Here is a 19301-nt window from a genome sequence, read left to right as displayed (position 1 = left end):
AGATGCTTAGATAAAAGACCAAGCTTATATAATGTTGCTGTCCATTCTTTAAAATGGGAAGAAGCATTTGAATGTTAAAAGGCTTCCTTAATTTAAGGAAGTGATGTGCTGTATTTTTTTCTAATAAGTGGTATGCTTCCAAAGAAATTCTGTTTAAAGATATTATATAATGGCCCAAATTCTTACTTTTAAACTATAAGCCCAAGACTGCACTTTGTAAAAGTCTGAGTTCAAAGGCACTTTTATTTATAGTTTTATGGTATATTATGTAAAAATCTGCTATTCTTTATCTTTGCATTATCACCACTAAACTAGTATATTTTAATACTTTTTTTTTTTGCATCGCAGTATTCTTAGGTTACAAATCCACACATTGTCTTTTTTTGGGATGCTAATTGCATCATTGAATTCACCTGTGTAAGACAGTTGACTAAAATAACAGAAACTATGAGTGAAGAGACTACTTAGGTCCTAAGGTATGAAACTTCTCAAGAAGCCAACACCATACTTTTGCGAGTTATAACAGTCTTTTTTTTTTTTTACAATACTTGGATATTGATGAAAAAAACAAGCATTATTTTCTTCTAAATGAAAATAATTTTTCCTGAGCAGTAAGTGAATGAAAGAAGGTTACCAGTAATCTTAAGGTAGCACTATCATTATTAGCCTGAAAGCTCTTCACTGTCTTTGTGAAAGTGTAAGCAGAACATGCCTCTAAGTGCAGCAGAAATATGCATTTCCACTTTCCTCCTTATCCCACCAAAATTATCACTTTTGATAATTCAGAGTCAGAAAGTCCTGGGTTCTAGTCTCAGTGCCACCACTTGTTTGCTGTGTGACCTTGGGCAACTCACTTAACTTTGTGCCTCAGTTACCTCAACTGTACAGTGGAGATTGAGGCTGTGAGTTCCATATGGAACAGGGACCGTGTCCAACAGTGCTTGGCACATAGCGCCTCACAAATACCATCATTATTATTATTATTATTATTAAGTAGTGTAGAGTTAAAATGCCTACTATATGTATAGCCTTTTCTTTAAAATAATCCCATCAGAGTGTTCATGAGAGGACACTCTCTGATGGTTTCATTTTAATATAGAACTGAATACAAATAGAAGCACATTTCTTGAAGATTACTAGGTTCTGTGATATTTCCTTTAGTTATCTGGTAAATTTCCAATTGATTAACAAGTTTAGGAGGTTAAAAAGTTTCCCAAATGAGAATAAGTAATACTACTAGAAGTGTGACTATCGTTTTTGGATATTTTCTCACTTGCATATTTCCATGGAGAGAGAAAAAAATGTTATTTTGTAGAGAAAACTCACCAGGGAAAAAGAAGTTGTTTGAAGCATAGGGTCCACGATTCCGGACCCACTTATACACGCGGACTTGATGGGAGATTTGACCTTCCCAGTATTGACCACATGCCTTTTCACAATACAATGAAACATTCTGTTTTGGCAGAGAATGAAATCATTTCATTTTATGGCTTGAAATTATTGCCTAGTATCTGGTAAAGGCATTATTTTACCAGTGAATTGTGTTTCCATAGTGAAAAGTTCCTTCACACTTTAAGGGAATGTTGAAGAGGAAATAAGCACTAGAACACATGGAAAAAAGGACAATATACTCTTTTTCAAGTATTCCCTTGGTGCAGGGCTAGTGACATGGAATAGGTGTGTGTGAAGTCAAGCTTTCTTCATCAATCCTATTAATATCTGTCATCTTTGTTTCTATAGAATTAAGTCATAATTCTTCCATAGAGTTTTTCTTTGTTACATCGATGACTGCCAAGTGTAAAATTCAGCTTAACAACTATACTGCTGAATACATTGAAAAAAACCAACTAATCAGTTTACCTTCTCCACTCCTTCCTTTGCAGAACATATGACCACCGTACTTTCAGGTGCTCATCACATCCCAGATATATGCCTTTATCAGCCCTCTCAATAGTCTCCTTGTACCCAGCTTCTCTCTTGTCCAATTCATCTTTACTCTGCCACCCAGATCATTTTGCTCATGAATCAGCCAATCATCACTGGTATTTATTGAGCACTTGCTGTATGTAGAGCACTGTACTTCATTCTCCACATCAAACTCCAGCAGGCGTCTTTAAAGCACCCTTTCTTACTGATCCGTACTCTCTCTCAGTTATATCATCTCTCTTCCAGTAAACCTTAGCTCCCATTTTTCATTCTCCACTCTTCCTAACCTCACTGTGCCTTTTGACATTTCCACCTCTGACCCTTTGGTCATGCCTAGAACTCCTTCCCCATTTAAATCCACCGCATCTCTCTCTATTGTCAAAACCTTGCATACAGTTTTAAGATGGCCACCAGGCACCCATAGAAAGGCAGTGTACTTTATAGGAGTTTGTTAGGTGAAGAGTGTAGAATATTCTGAACTGTGGGAATCAGCTACCAAGATCATACAACCTTAGAATATATGGAATGTGGAAGCTCCCTTCCATATAATATGTGGTTCTTCTAAAGTAGATAGCATTCTGTTTCTGGTGAGTTCTGGTGCTTCAGGGTGAGCACAGAATTGTTGCTCAACAAACCTCCTCACAGAAGTTGGAAAGCATTTGTAAAGGAACCTGTGCAGCCAGAGCATAGCAACAGAATTAAGAAGTACTTGGCTAATTGCATGGATAAGGTATCCTGCGTGAAAAGCTAGGGATACTTGAGGGAACATACCTTGCTCTACAGTGTTCTTCAGTCAGAGAGAAATTAAATCCTGGGCTGTGTAGACCACTCGTCTCATCCAGGATGACATTCCTTATTTTCTTATGTTCTTACTAAGTCATATGGTTATGGTTTATAAGTTTCCTCTTATAAAATGGAGTGTGATCGCCCTCAGTTAAGTGTCTGGATAAAGGATCTCTCTCCTGGAATAAGAAAATATTCAGGAGAACATGCCAATTCGAGTAAGCTCCTGGTGGCCAAGAAATGGCTTTTGCTTCTTCTTTCCCAAGCACACTGTACATTATAACAGTAACTACTGCTACTACTAGAGAAGCAGCATGGTCTAGTGGCAAGAGCATGGGCCGGGGAGTCAGAGGACCAGATTTTGCTGGTTGGTTGCTGTGTGACTTTGGGCTAGTCACTTAACTTCTCTATGCCTCAGTTTCCTCAGCTGTTAAATGGTGACACAGACTGTGAGCCCCATGTGGGATAAGGACTGTGTCCAACCTGATTAACATGTACCTACCTCAGTGCTTAGAATAGTGCCTGACACATAGTAAGCAGTGAACAAATACACTAACAATCATAATAATACTGGCACTACTGCAACTACTGCTTCTAACCAATATCTTTCCATGTGCATTCTGCGAGTCTTCAACAAGTCACAAGGGTATCTTTAAGCTTAAAAAACATACTAAAATGGATGTTCTTCCATCCTGTTTATATTTTGCTTCCTGTTTAATTGAGAACCTTGTCATAGTTCTGTGGTGATCGATACCAGATAGTTTTAAAAAAAAGCCAAAACTAGGTACTGTCTAATACCTCCTATCCATTCAAATCAAATCACCCTCTCCCTGATTTAATTGTCACATAAAGTTTTCATTAACCCACTGGAAAGCACTGTAGGTATTCATAGAGCAAGTGATGACCATATTACAATAGATAGATTTCTGAGTGTCACTCTTTACTGTAATTATAACACATGGCCCATAACCAGTGTAAGTGAGGATGACTAAGCAAAGGCAAGTAAAAGAGAAGGAAGCATGGGGAATAATAAAGATAAGCTGCTGACATGCTGTCTTGGGCAGGGACTCTCTCCATTGTGAGCTCTCAGTTGGCACCTCATCAAGCTGTAGAGAGGGCCACCAATCCATGCTGGGTTAATTACTTCTTTTTCATTGGTGTCTTGCTGTTTTCCTCTTATGGCGTAGTGTGTTTTAACTCCTGGCTGAATTCTTGTTTTTGTTCGAACTGTTTTGTATGCTGTTTCAGCAAATAGATTCAACTGAGTGAGGGGCAAGTGAGGACTGATGTGCGTGGACATAGACGTGTGCATTGGGAATCTCTTAATGGGCTATTCTCTATCTTATTCTCTCCTAAAATATTATCCTACTAACTGAATTGGGTGAAAAAAATTAATCCAGACAGAAAAAAGCTAAATGGTCTCCAGGTGATTTTTTTTCACTGTAGACAATTAATATAATTGCTTAGTTTTCCTCTCCACTTTCACTTCATTAAAACTGTCGTGAAAGCTAGTCAAGCTTTTTGTCCCAGTAAGATCCTCTTTATAGTACATTAAAATGTTTTTAAATGTTCACTGCCCCCTAACCTTCTTTCCTCCCCAGGAATCCTCAGAGTGCATGCATTTCCTACCCTCAAAGAGTTGGCAGTTTAGTGGAAGAGACAAACCAAAATTATTTGTGGGTAACACAAGCTGGAGCAATAATAAGGGTAAAATAGTGCACGTACATCAGGGTGAAACAGTTGAGTAAATAACTGTAGTATCAATAAATATCTAAGTAATGCATGAATACTGAGGATAGGATTAAGTGTCCCTAAGTATCTGCATCTAGGCAATGGGTTAGAACACCTCTAGTGAGAAGAATAAGTCACCAACTCTTGAAAGAAAAGAGTGGTAAAGCTTGTCATGACATGTTATTTTATCTAACATCATAAGGTTGAGTGCCATCCGTGAAGCCAGGATTGAGTGGGCAACCCCTGAAAAGTGGAGCCAAGGACTCCAAGTCTGATGCCTGGCCCATTCCAGAAATACCAGATATTCTTGGATTCATGGTGGAAGAGTTCAGTTTTCACATCACTCTATTTCCCCATCTACAGTTACTGTCCATGTTCCATGTTAGAGAAGCAGTGTGGCTCAGTGGAAAGAGCACGGGCTTTGGAGTCAGGGCTCATGAGTTCGAATCCCAGCTCTGCCACTTGTCGGCTGTGTGACTGTGGGCAAGTCACTTAACTTCTCTGTGCCTCAGTTCCCTCATCTGTAAAATGGGGATTAAGACTGTAAGCCCCACGTGGGACCACCTGATTCCCCTATGTCTACCCCAGCGCTTAGAACAGTGCTCGGCACATAGTAAGCGCTTAACAAATACCAACATTATTATTATTATTATTATTAATTCAGAGCTGGAGTAGATGTAAGATAACCAGGTCTCCACTGGGTTGCTGGCAAGAAAATACACTGTGGTCTTTGCTCATTTAGTAAGAAGCAATGCACCATTTAGGGCCAAATTATCAACCTAGCAAAAATGTTCAACTTCAGGTTTCAGAGAGCCTGAAAAATGATTTATGAACTCTTAAAAACCTTAATAAAATTGATTTTAGAAATATAAAAGTACTTTTCCCCAGAATTACCTTTTCAGTGTATAGCCTGTGAATGAGACTCTGTGTGTTGTGCATATACTCTGTTGCACACATTATGACCATCTACATGGCCCACAAAATTGCTACTTTATTAAACTATTACCATGGTGGGCTTTATGGCCTTCCTAATAAGAAATACAGTGTTTTCATCCAGATTGTATTGAAAGGAACAAGATAACTTGCGCAACACAACGGTTCAGTCATTAGAAATCTGAAATGTTCTTTGAGTATCTTACTATAGTTAGTGGTGTCTTTACCCTTCTCTTTTTGGTCTTTTGAATTTGTGATACTTTAGGTTAATATAATTAAAAACAGGAGCAGTTGTGTGTAGCTGAAATAGTTAATTAGCCCCAGTTGGCATATGATATTAACCTGAGAGGTGTGCGGATAATGTTATGGCAATGCTTGAAAAAAATTCTTGTGTAACAGATCCTTCAAATCTCTGACTTGCTTGGGGGAGGAAAAATGAAGACATACCAGACATACTGAGTTCAATTCAAGTTCATCTTTATTTCTGATTTCAAACACCGATTACAAAGGATACTATAGACACCCTAGAACATCTTGAGTAAAAGCTAACCTGATTTATGGCCTTAGGGAAATAGTCTTCAACCCATATATGCAAGTCAGCAGTAATTATATATTCTCATCTAAAGAAGAAAAGTGTTTATAGTAGCTTTCTCATTCACAACAGGGATCTTAATGGGGCTCCCTGGCTTCTTTTGATACCTGAATAACTGTATTACTGAATCCCTGATTTTCTGATGTTTTTAGTTGTGATGATTGTTGCTGCTTGTTTGATTTTTTATATATATTTATAAAACAGTTAATAGTTAATCAGGTTGGACACAGTCCATGTCCCACATAGGACTTGCTGTCTCAATCCCCATTTTACAGATGAAGTAAGTGAGGCCCAGAGAAGTTAAATGACTTGCCCAAGGTCACATAGCCGACATGTGGCAGAGCCAGGATTAATACCCAGGTCATTCTGACTCCCAGGCCTGTGCTCTATTCACTAGACCACACTGCTTCCCAGCATGTGTTATTCATTCAATCATATTTGTTGAGCACTTACAGTGTACAGAGCACCGTACAAAGCGTTTGGGACAGTGCAGTATAATAATAAGCAGACACATTCCCTGCCCTCAATGAACTTACAGTTATCTTGCTATTCAGGGAACCATAAGGAAAATGAAATGAAGTCCAATGGAAAGTGTTTTCTTGCTGCTTCAGAGACTGGGCTCAAAAAGATCCAAAATAATGGGTAACATCCATAGACAGTGTAATCATACAAAGGTGAAAAAGGGGGAAGTTTCATTTTGAGGTGTCACACACAGGCAGTAAAGTCTAGTAAATATTCTGGGTTCCTGATATTTTCTGAGATTTTCCATAGTTGTAAATTCATAAACTATTTAAATTAGTGAATATGTTTATGGAAGAGACTGAAGGAGAAGGCATCAAGTTTAAAAGGCATTTGCAAAATGTAAATCTTTTTTTCTCTGAAGAAAAACATGTTCCTTTAGCCTTTTTATAAAAATTAGGTGGTCAGATTTTAGTGGTGATCCATTAAGAACTGTCTAGGATTTACAGAAATGTGAATTTGTAATGCAGTTACTTTGTAAGGCTGATATGGTATACTGAAAAGCATCTTAAACTATCATGTGCTTTAAAGCTGAAACTTTCTGCATTGCCGTGAGTGGGAAATGTTTATCTGAAAAAGTACTAGTGTAGTTCAGTATTTAACCTAGAATTGCAAATAGAAACTAGAATCTATGTGCTTTCTTAATAGGGTCACAATTTGGCTATAAAGCATTGCAGAAGGAAACATTTTTCCTATGTATAATGCTTTAGTTGAGAACACTTTCTTCGGTTAATTTTTGGTCTTGTGTGGAGCAAGTTTTGTGACTTGGCACTTTTTTTTAAAAGTGATATTTGTTAAATGCTTATTATGAGTCAGACAATGTATTAAGCATTGGGGTAGATATGAGTTGATCAGGTCAGACATAGTACATATCCCAGGTGGGGCTCACGGTCTTAATACCCATTTTATAGATGAGGTAACTGAGGCAAAGAAAGGTTAAGTTAGTCAATTAATCATATTTGAGTGCTTACTGTGTGCAGAGCACTGCACTAAACTCTTAGAAGAGTACAGAATAACACATTCCCTGTCCAGAAAGGCCTTACAGTCTAGCAGGGAAGAATAACATTAATAGAACTATATAAAATTACAGATATGTACATGAGTGCTGTGGGGCTGAGGAGAGATGAATAAAGGGAGCAAATCAAGATGATGCAGAAGGAAGCGGAAGAAGAGGGAAGGAGGTCTTAATCAGAGAAGGCCTCTTAGAGGAGATGTGCCTTTATTAAGGCTTTGGAGGTGGGAAAAGTAGTTGTCTCTAGGATATAAAGAGGGAGAGAGAGCCTGAATGTGGGCAAGAGGTCGACAGTGAGATAGACGATCAAAGTACAGTGAAAAGGTTGCATTATTCATTCATTCATTCATTCAGTCGTATTTATTGAGAACTTACTGTCTGCAGAACACTGCACTAAGTGCTTGCAAAATACAGTTTAGCAATAAAGAGAGACAATCCCTGCCCACAATGGGCTTACACTCTAGAAGGTAGGAGACAGACATCAAAACAAATAAACAGGCATCAATAACATCAATATAAATAAATAGAATTATAAATATATGCACATCAAACAAGTAAACAGACTTTAATATAAATAAGTAGATTATAGATATGTACATATATACACAAGTGCAGTGGGGTGGGTGGGGAGGGGGGCTAGAGCAAAGGGAGCAGTTTGCTGCAATGGAGAGGGGTGGGGGAGCTGGGTAAAAGGGGCGCTTAGTCTGGTAAGGTCTCTTGGAGAAGGTGAGCCTTCAGTAGGTATTTGAATGGGGGAGAAGGAGTGAATTGTGTGGGCTGGATTGTAGTAGGAGAGGAATGTGATGAGGTAAAAGGGGGAAGATGATTTAGTGCTCTAAAGCCAATGGTAAGGAGTTTCTGTGATTGTCTGAGGTCATGCAGCAGACAAGGAGCATAGTCAGAATTAGAACCCACGTCCTTCTGACTTCCAAGCCTGTGATTTATCCACTAAGCTTTGCAGCTTCACTTCACTGTTAGATGTACAATGATTTTCAACTAATAATTTGGCCTAAACTGGGCATTGTTGAGATTGAATGCCTAGCTTCAAGGTACTTTTTCAATATTTAATCAGGGCTATAATGGCAGTAGCTTATTATAGCTTTCAGGTATTCTTAAGGTTTTCAGAAAAATCCACTTTACTCCAGCATTTGCAGAAAATTAGAATTGATTGAAATTTACAAAAGAAGGAAATTATTTTCTTCCACTCTTTCAAAACTCTTTCCTTCTTTCACTCTGGCCTTTTCATTCATTCATTCAATAGTATTTATTGAGCACTTACTGTGTGCAGAGCACTGGACTAAGTGCTTGGAATGTACAATTTGGCAACAGATAGAGAGAATCCCTGCCCAGTGACAGGCTCACAGTCTAATCGAGGGAGACAGCAGGGCAAAACAGAACGAAACAAAAACAAGACAACATTATCAAGATAAATAGAATCAAGGGGATGTATACCTCATTAACAAAATAAATAGGGTAATAAATAATATATACAAATGAGCACAGTGCTGAAGGGAGGAGGAGGAGCAGAGGATGGCATGGGGAGGGAGAGCAGAGGGAAAGGGGGCTCAGCTGAGGTGAAGGGGGAAGGGAGAGGAACAGAGGGTGGAGGGGAAGCAGAGGGAAAAGGGGGAAAGTCACTTTGGGAAGGCCTCTTGGAGGAGGTGAGCTCTCAATAGGGCTTCGAAGAGGGGCAGAGTTAGTTTGGCAGACATGAGGAGGGAGGGCATTCCAGGACACCGGTAGGACGTGGGCCAGAGGTAGATGGTGGGATAGGTGTGAAAGGGGAACAGTGAGGAGGTGAGCTGTGGAAGAACAGAGTGTACGGGGTGGGCAGTAGAAAGAGAGAAGGGAGGTGAGGTAGGAGGGGGCAAGGTGATGGAGAGCTTTGAAGCCAAGAGTGAGAAGTTTTTGTTTCGTGCGGAGGTTGATAGGCAACCACTGGAGGTTTTTAAGGAGTGGAGTGACTTGCCCAGAGCGTTTCTGTAAGATGATCCGGGCAGCGAAATTCCTTCCCACTCTCATTTACTCACTTCTCATGTGAAGAAGATACACTCCCAGTTTATGAAAACTCATTAAGTCTCTGAGCTAGACCGCAATATCTCCACAGAATGGGCTACAGGTCATCCGGTTGAAGGATGGTGTGTCTGGCCATCCTGTCTCGCCCATTTATGCTGGCTAACCCCTCCAGCTATGGTTTATGCATTTCTTTCTGAATATAGTGATGCTCTCTCAGGCCAGTTCCTTTCTCACTCTCTCTCTCTCTCCCTCCTTCTCTCTCCGTCCCTCCTCCCTCTCTCTTCTCCTCCTCTCCCTTTCCCCTCCCACTCCTCATCCTCCTCCATTTCCCCTCTTCTCACTGTTGATTTTTCTAGAAGCATAGGAGTTGTCATCCAAGTTCAGAACATATGAGGACATTACCTAGACTATTTCCTTAGGCTGCATCCAATCTTTAATGGAAGGGAGGAAAACTAAAGGAGCCTATGCCTCTTCTGAATGTGTTACAGTCTCAATTACTCTTTTTTAAGACTTTGCTGTTTGATCAAACTGGGCATGATTTCCAGTGAGCCAGGGCCAACTTAGTAATTAAATTTGATGATAAACTCAAGCGTATAACCCACAAAGCAAGTATGTTTCTCATTTGGTAGCCCATGAAAAAAAGTAAATATATGTAGGGTGGATGTAAATGCAAGATTGATAGGTAAGAGTGTTTGGAATTTAGCAACCTTGATAAAAATCTCATATGAGCCCCATACTCTGTGTGGTCTTTGCCCAGACACATCGTATGAAAGAAAATGTCTTTGATCTGAGTGAAGAAAGGAACTCATTTAGTTTAGTATTTTTACCATTGGATGAGGAAAACCTTTGCAATTTGGGGCAAGTGGAACACAAAAATACAATTTTCTGATTAAAAGTAGAATAATCACTCTTCTTAGTAGTTTATTTTTCTGGGTTCCGATCCATAGAAACTACTTAGGGGACAATACTACAGACCTACATAGGAAACACGTTGCATTTTTTCATCTTCTCCAACTACATGTGATAAAGGTAAAGGAATTAAGTTGATATGAACCACTTAGTGTTTTAGATGTGTTTGAGTTTCTCTCTTGATAGCTGTCATTTTTGGATACAATAGGTCTTACAAAGTAAGAGCAGTGTTTCTCAAGATGTCTGGTTTCTGCTAAAGATTTCTTTCCATAGGATTTATTGGCAGAGGGTTTCCTGTTATAATCATTCTCCATCTACCAACAGATCACAGTTGACATTTCTATTGTGTTTGTTACTCCTTTGCCTATACACTTTCTCGAGTCGATATTTTGTGGAAAAAGGAATGAAATAGTCATATTTTAAAACTGTAACTTTCTTCCCTTACTAATTACCTATTCCTAGATAGGTCACTGTAAGCTCCTTATGGGAAGGGAGAAGGTCTACCAACTCTATTACATCATACTCTCCCAAGCAATTAGTAATGTTCCATACACAGTAAGTGTTCAATAGATATGATTGATCACTTCACAAAATTCTAAGTCATTGTGAGCCTGTCTTTGGGCAGGGATTGTCTCTGTTGCCGAACAGTACATTCCAAGTGCTTAGTATAATGCTCCGCACATAGTAAGCACTCAATAAATAATATTGAATGAATAATAGCTACTAGTTCTCATATTAAATGATGAATGATTATATGGCAGTCATCATTATTTTTGTCTCTATAAAGTGTCTCTATAAATTATAGTGGTTAGAATATTTTGGAGAGGGTGTAATGAACTCTGTGGCTAATGGATGGGAGATCAATCTAGATTAAAGATATCCCCTTCCTTCACTATTTATGGAACAAAGAATGAAACACACTTTATAGGGTCTGGTCCCACCAGACAGGAGTCTAGGTTTCAAAATTACCCAGAAGACTGTGCCTTTGAAGCCAAATAATATTTTCCACAGCAGTCTTGGGTCCAACTAACTGTTCAATATGACCAGAGCCCTCAGTTTCCTCATCTGTAAAATGGGAATTTAATGCCTCTTCTCATATGTAAACTGTGAGCCCCACTATATGACAGGGACTATTTCCAATCTGATGAGTTTATATATATACACCCGTGTTCGAAACATAATAAGTGCATAACAGAATAATAATATTATTAATCTTTCACATCCCCCTCTCCAAAATTTGGGTATAGAGATTACAACCCAGAGTCATCTCACCTCATATGAGCCCCAGGTCAGGTATAGTTATCCAGAATGGCTGAATCCTCAAAATTTAGTTTTGGACATAGAACCTTATGAATAAAGCCCCACAGCACTTATGTACGTATTTGGAATCTATATTAACATCTTTTTCCCCCTCTAGAGCAGCAGCGTGGCTCAGTGGAAAGAGCACGGGCTTTGGAGTCAGAGGTCATGAGTTCAAATGCCAGCTCTGCCACTTGTCAGCTGTGTGACTGTGGGCAAGTCACTTAACTTCTCTGGGCCTCGGTTACCTCATCCGTAAAATGGGGATTAAGACTGTGAGCCCCATGTGGGACAACCTGATTCCCCTATGTCTACCCCAGTGCTTAGAACAGTGCTCTGCACATAGTAAGCACTTAACAAATACCAACATTAGACTTTAAGCTCCTTATGAGCAAGGAATGTATCTACCAACTCTGTTAGGTTGTACTGTCCCAAGCTCTTAGAGTGTAGTGCTTTGTACACAGTGAGTGCTCAATAAATAACCTTGATTCATTTTTCTCTTCTGCATATTTATTTTTTGACCAACCTACAATGCCGAAGTAAGTGTGAGAAGACTTAAGGCAAGCATGGATTAGTCATTCCATTTTTGCAGAACAAAAGCTTTTCCTTTACTACGACTTCTTTATTCTCTCTTGATAAAGGAGAGTGATTTGAAATTTATCCTGTGTCAGAGTCTCCTGAATATTATTTGTGGTTTATTTTGGTAATTTGCCTCGATACAGAACTTTTTAATGTGCATTGACTACATGGAACATCTTTGTACTAGAATCAGTTTCCTTGATTGCAACTTTTGTTGTTTTTTCATTAGTCCTTTGAATATTCTCTGATCTTTCAGATAAAACAGTTTCTCTTGAGCACATGACGGCTCACTATTTAGGATGATTTTTTTGTTATGTGAGTTTGGAATTGTATTTGGCCAATATAAGCTTACTTTCTGTTTCTACCAGCTTTATGATACTGAGATTTAAAGGCATGTTATAACCCAAGTTATAGTATAACCAATCTCCTCCTTTGGTGCCAAATAAAATTCAGTACCCATGTTTGCTATCAGGAATTGCATTTGTCACTTTCTCCTTAAGCTAAGTTAAAGGATCAGGAGCCCCACTAGAAGAAAGTGCATCATTGTTTATAGCACTAATAGAACCCAAAGCTAAGAAATAGCCTTTATGAAAAGAATATGTGTCCTGGCCTCTGTTCATGCCCATGTTCCTGTTTCTACCATTTTCTCTTTCACTACTGATGCTCTGGGTGCACTGTGGCACCCACCCCTGCTTCTCCACCATCTGACCCTCCGACATGCTTTCCAAGAGCCAGATCTACTGCTTCTTTCTTCCCAGCTGTCCTGATGACTCCAGCCTCTCAGTTCTTGGCCCTTTTGATTCCTCACTCCATTTTTCTGCTTTTCCACTGTTCCTCCTCTTCCTTGCTGCCCTTCTTTGTTTGGTTCTTGGCCATCTATAACTGAGAGTTGGGTCACACAAGAGGCAGAAACTAAAGCAGAGAAAGGCAGGAGGGTGATGGGGACAGTGGCCCCATAACTTTTTGAGGTAGTCTTCCAAACTTGCCCCTCCACAATCTCTGATAAGCCTGAAACTTTCCAATTGATGATGAAAAGGCTCAAGAGGCTGGCTTTCTAGAGTATTACCACTTTGAAGCCTGTCCCCTTCATATTGCTAAAGTCCCTCTTCCTACCCCCATGCTCAAAATGAGTAAGCACTGTAAGCATGGCTCTTCTGCTCTCAGCCAATAATTACTTAGGAACCATGTCTTTCCTCCAGTCTGAGAGTTTGTAGGTATAGTTATACATCTAGGAGATAGAGCTATACATGTTAGGAAAAGCAGCATGACCTAGTGGAAAGAGCATGGGCCTGGGAGCCAGAGGACCTGGGGTTCTAATCCTAGCTTGTCACTTGTCAGCTCTATGACTTTGCGCAAGCCATTTTACTTTTCTGAGCCCCAGTTCTTTCATCGGTGCAATGGGGATGAAGACTGTTAGCCCCATGAGGGACAAGAACTGTGTCCAGCCTGATCAGCTCACATCTACCCCAGTGCTTAGAACAGGGCTTTATACATACTAAGCACTTAAATGTTGTTATTATTATTATCATTATTGTTAACTGGTTAATATAAATTATCTCCTTTCAGGTCTTATTATGAATATGGTTTCAAATTGTATGAGCTAGTTATTTCCTGAATGGAATGTTTAATTGACATAAGATTTTATTGCCCTTAAGAATCTTGTTAATGTCATAAATCTTTCATGAATTACAAGCAATAGCAAAATATAAACTCGCCATTAATGGGTTTGTTTCCATTAGAGTATGAGAGGTCCTTTTAACAAAAAAACACCAATTTCAAGTAAATCAAGTTTGTCACTGGTTTCGAGTTCATGAAAAATTGTAATCCTCCAATATGTTGCATAAATGAAGAGCCAACCTCTAAGTAGCTTTAAAGATCATTGGAAGTGTCTGCCAAAACAATTAACTTGCCTAAAATTTCTAATGGTAAGACTCATTGTCTCCTTGCAGAAATCCTTATCAAGTGACAAAAGACCAAGCTCTATGACTGGAGAGAATACATTTTTAGGCATTCTGGGGAAAGTCTTGCAGATTCTGTGCATGTACATTTGAAAAAGAAAATGGTATTTTAAGACGTGGCCTTCTATCTTGATTTAGGTAAAAGAAGGAAGTGGGTCTTTGGAGGAATCTGTTGGTATGGTTGTGAAATTATTTGTAGTTCAGTTATTTTACATTCCAACAAATAATTTTTAGGGGTGTACTAGTCTTTTTTTTGCAGTGATCCTCCATCGTAGATTTTCTTTTCCTTTCCATTTAGTCACTTGGAAAGGAGCTTGTCTTACCTAGTGATCATTTTAGCCACATTGATAATTATAGGAATTGATTCTGTCATATGTTAACTAAAAGTATAAGGGATTAGACTTCTTGATGAGATCATTACATTTCATGGAGCCACTTAACAAACTTTATTCTTTGGTCATAATGTTGTCGTGCCCTCTTCATTACTAGATTCGTGGAGGGAAGCTCATGATCACCTATACCCGAAAGAGTGATGCAGGAAAATATGTTTGCGTTGGAACAAATATGGTGGGGGAACGAGAAAGTGAAGTGGCTGAACTCACCGTTTTGGGTAAGTGATGCTTCATTAAATGCTACATACTTTTAAACATCATAATTCTCCTTAGACTTTCATTTTCAGGAAATGGGGAATATCATCTGTCCTCAGATATTCTCCTTGTTGGTGACCTAAGAAGAACCTACAGTGCAGTATTACAATATATGGTAATACTTGGTTGAAGAACTTCAAGTAAAATCAGGACTTGGCGTGGTAGACTTCTCAGAATTTAATGGTTGCAGGGAGTAAGAAAAGATATTCTAAAATAATTGGGATATACGGGAAAATAAGCTAATGAATGAGTTTGCCTGAATTTTGTGATAGTTCTTTATAATGTTATTAATGATAGTAATAATGTTTATGGAACTACCACTGTGTGCAATGCCTTGCACTAGGTGCTGGGAAATTTGACATATTCCCAATAGTATTTATTTATTGAGCTCTTACTATGTGCAGAGCACTGTACTAAGCGCTTGGGATGAACAAGTCGGCAACAGATAGAGACAGTCCCTGCCGTTTGACGGGCTTACAGTCTAATCGGGGGAGATGGACAGACAAGAACAATGGCAATAAATAGAGTCGAGGGGAAGAACATCTCGTAAAAACAATGGCAACTAAATAGAATCAAGGCGATGTACAATTCATTAACAAAATAAATAGGGTAATGAAAATATATACAGTTGAGCGGACGAGTACAGTGCTGTGGGGATGGGAAGGGAGAGGTGGAGGAGCAGAGGGAAAAAGGGAAAAAGGGGGTTTAGCTGCGGAGAGGTAAAGGGGGGGTGGCAGAGGGAGTAGAGGGAGAAGAGGAGCTCAGTCTGGGAAGGCCTCTTGGAGGAGGTGAGTTTTAAGTAGGGTTTTGAAGAGGGGAAGAGAATCAGTTTGGCGGAGGTGAGGAGGGAGGGCGTTCCAGGACCGCGGGAGGACGTGGCCCAGGGGTCGACGGCGGGATAGGCGAGACCGAGGGACGGTGAGGAGGTGGGCGGCAGAGGAGCGGAGCATGCGGGGTGGGTGGTAGAAAGAGAGAAGGGAAGAGAGGTAGGAAGGGGCAAGGTGATGTAGAACCTTGAAGCCTAGAGTGAGGAGTTCTATTGGGCTATTCCAATTAAAATGACATTTTACATTTAAATTGACTTTATTGTTGTTTTTTCAGTCATTTCATATTTTATTCCTATTTTGAATCAATTTCAAATATACAGCTTTTCCTTCTCTTGTTTGTTCTTAAAACCTAGTCATCTAAACTTTGTGTTTTTCTTATAATCAATCAATTGTATTTATGGGCAGTAACTGTCTGCAGAGCACTATACTAAGGACTTAGGACAATACAGTACAGTATAATTGGTAGACATGATCCCTGCCCACTGAAGTGTTTAGCAGAATATCATTAAGAATGCATTTTTATATTATTCGCCTTCAAGTCCCAGAATCTGAGAAGTGGCGGTCTTCACACACATATCCCATTCTCAAATTTTCAGAGGATGTACTAGATGTTACAGAATGTGGAGGCAGCACCTTTTACGAGAAAGCACATTTCCCTGAATATACAAAGGCACAATGAAGTGGAGAGCAAAGGAAATTTTCCCAGTAACCTGGGGAATAAAAAGGACATGTAGTACTGACAGAAAAGATGCCTTTAGAGACAACCTGAAGCTAGCAATTTTGGGTGCTTCCCAATGTTGCAATTAAGTCCTGTTTTACTGATAAATACTGAAATGTATCCCTAACACATTCCAACCCCATTTTGTGTTTTTTGTTGTTATTGGTTCATTCCACAGCAGCTTGACTCAGATAGAATCCCAGGGGTACAACTCTGTGGTTACATAATGTTAGTTTGGATGAAGGAAATGAAACCTATCAGTACGCAACTGGAGAGTAGAAACCCTGTTCTGATTTTGCTGTTTGGACAAGAAACTGCATAGCTGGTGCCTTCCATGACACATATGTAATGTATTTAGGCTCAGAAAAAACACTTAAAGGCTATTTTCTGTTTCTGCTCACTCCATCCTCAGTCCCCTGATATATCGATTATAAAATAAACCCCATCTTTTAAGCCTTATTTGCTTCTCACTTCCCTGTTTCTTACATGGAATTATTTGTGTTTCGTTTTAGAACGACCATCATTTGTGAAGAGACCCAGTAATTTGGCTGTAACTGTGGATGACAGTGCAGAATTTAAGTGTGAAGCACGAGGTGACCCCATCCCTACAGTCCGATGGCGAAAAGATGACGGGGAATTACCAAAATCTAGGTACTGTTGGAGTCCTCTGCAGAGGCCTGTCCATCCCAGGTTCAGTTTTAGTGGAATCTGGGATCAGCCTTATCATTCTGGCACTGATTTTCATCTGTATATCTCACTGAAGGGGAGGATGATGCCCCTGTTTCGTGGCAGAAATGGGTCTGTTGCAGGCATGGCTGCCGCTTAACTTTATAAAAACCAAGAGGTTCTCATACCTATATTTTTCTTCTCTTTTTCCATCTAATTCTAAGATATGAAATCCGGGACGATCACACCCTAAAAATCCGGAAAGTGATGGCAGGAGATATGGGATCATACACATGTGTTGCAGAAAATATGGTTGGGAAAGCTGAAGCATCAGCAACTCTCACCGTCCAAGGTATGGACTGGGTTTGGTATTTGATAAAGCATGAAACGTTAGGGTACGAAGGGGAATAGGTCTTGGCAGTAACTGTAGTGGAGCTGTCATTAGCAGTCTTTGACTACAAACATATTATGTGAAAAATCAAGAAAGATCACTGAGTGTTTGAGTGTTTGAATCTAGTTAAACTACAGAAGCTTTTCAGTTATATTTTCAAAAAGTGTGGAAAAAAATTCCTCCGAAGTGATCAGTCAATAGTATTTTTGAGCACCTAGTGTATTGAGCACTTAGTAGAATACAACATATGAAGAGACCAAGACCTGCCCTCGAGTGGCTTACAGCATTCTAAATAGCAATGTCATGTCACTTAAGAATGGGACATTTCTAACCTTTGATTTGAAGTTGGCAGGCAGAGGTGTACCTTTTGCAATGTACCCTAAAGCACTAGCAATAATTTTCTGAACTGAAATGCAAAATCTGTCATGAGAGGTGAAATTTCAAGAGATTCCATCATTTGTCAGTTATGAAAACAAAAAAACTGTAATAATCAATTTCACCCTTTATTTTCTAATTGCAGTAATGGTTATCACACTTGACACTCTCAAAACATTTTTTTTAATCTTAGGAACTGCAGAATTTTTCCACAAATGGGAGTGGAAACATTTTAATGACTATAACTTATATAAGCCTTATTTAAAATGTTAAATAAGAACTAAATGTGATGTTTAGCTATCAGTTTAACCCAGCCAAAACAGGTAGTGGCTATTGCTAGAGTGTGACTGTTAAATCACAAAAAAGGTTGAATCACAACCTTTTATTGTTGTTTAATAAAGAAATCTTGCGTTCCATCAGCTTTTCATTTCTTTCATATGGCAAATGTTTAGTGGAAATCAGTGTGTTGATACATGTAAATACATATATTTCCTCCACTGCCTTTGTATACGTAATCCAGATGTTCACCATTCAGATAATCCTGTTTTTCCTTTTCCCCAAAGGCAGTCAATGATATCATTCTGGTACTTTCTTATTAAGTCAGTGGCTGTGATGTTCCTTCTGTCTCTTTCTCTGTTCTGCTGGAGTTGTTCATTATGGAATTCAGGGGGAGGATGGCTTTAAAAGCATCTAACTGGTGACAGACCCTTATTTTGACACAAGTACAGTAAATAAGGGTCTTGGCCATGAACTGCCTAGCTTGTTCCTGTGTCTAACATTAAAAACATTTGGTACTGTCATCATTTCTCAACACTGTCTCCTCTTAGTCTATTAAGAAGAAGAAGGTGGTTTTTGAGGGAATACTTCTACTGTGGGTTTTCATAAAAAGCCTTGTGGGCTTTTACAATCAGAGAGAAATTTTCCTTCCTGTCTCCAAACCCATTAGGCTCCCTCATTTAGACTTCTAGCTCAACCTCATAAAAAAAAAAAGAGGGAAAAAAATTAGAAATGAAGACAGGCATTGAATTTCTGAGACTTATGTTACTTGGTTTAATCTGTTAGACTCTAACCCATGATATGCGTAGAAGTAATAAAGAAAAAAAAAGGAAAACATAAAAGAATGGAATGTCAAAACGTGTCGAGAATATTGTCCAGAGTTAGTGCCAGCTGCCCTTAGGAAAAATCAGGTCGTAAAGAGGTCTGTCCCTTGCACCAGGATTTGTGATAAGCGGGTTGATTGTAGTAAGGTGTTTGACTTCATTTTATGAAGTGCCATCTTTTCCACCCATAACTCAGTGCTTATAGAAATCCTTCTGAAATGCAAGACTAGAGAGGCAGTAGTAGACAGGAACATCAGGCTACAATTCATTCTTTGCCCTTAATTCAGGGGGTCAAGCCTGCCCTTGTCTTTCTGGGTAAA

The 19301-nt window shown here is 39.2% G+C and overlaps 1 protein-coding gene across 8 annotated transcripts in view; it reads left to right on the top strand.

Annotated features, from left to right (window-relative positions):
* Positions 1-19301, top strand: part of ROBO1 (roundabout guidance receptor 1) — a 797263-nt gene that overhangs the window by 696533 nt on the left and 81429 nt on the right. For all 8 annotated transcript variants that reach the window (XM_039914411.1, XM_039914413.1, XM_039914415.1 and 5 more), the window contains 3 exons: positions 14747-14867; positions 16962-17100; positions 17340-17467. In XM_039914411.1, coding sequence (XP_039770345.1) covers positions 14747-14867; positions 16962-17100; positions 17340-17467 — 388 coding nt within the window. The remainder of the gene's footprint in view (positions 1-14746; positions 14868-16961; positions 17101-17339; positions 17468-19301) is intronic.

Source organism: Ornithorhynchus anatinus, chromosome 17 (assembly GCF_004115215.2).
Source record: "Ornithorhynchus anatinus isolate Pmale09 chromosome 17, mOrnAna1.pri.v4, whole genome shotgun sequence".
Classification (NCBI taxonomy): domain Eukaryota; kingdom Metazoa; phylum Chordata; class Mammalia; order Monotremata; family Ornithorhynchidae; genus Ornithorhynchus; species Ornithorhynchus anatinus.
The sequence above is the reverse complement of the archived record's forward strand: the minus strand, read 5'-3'. Positions and strand labels throughout refer to the sequence as shown.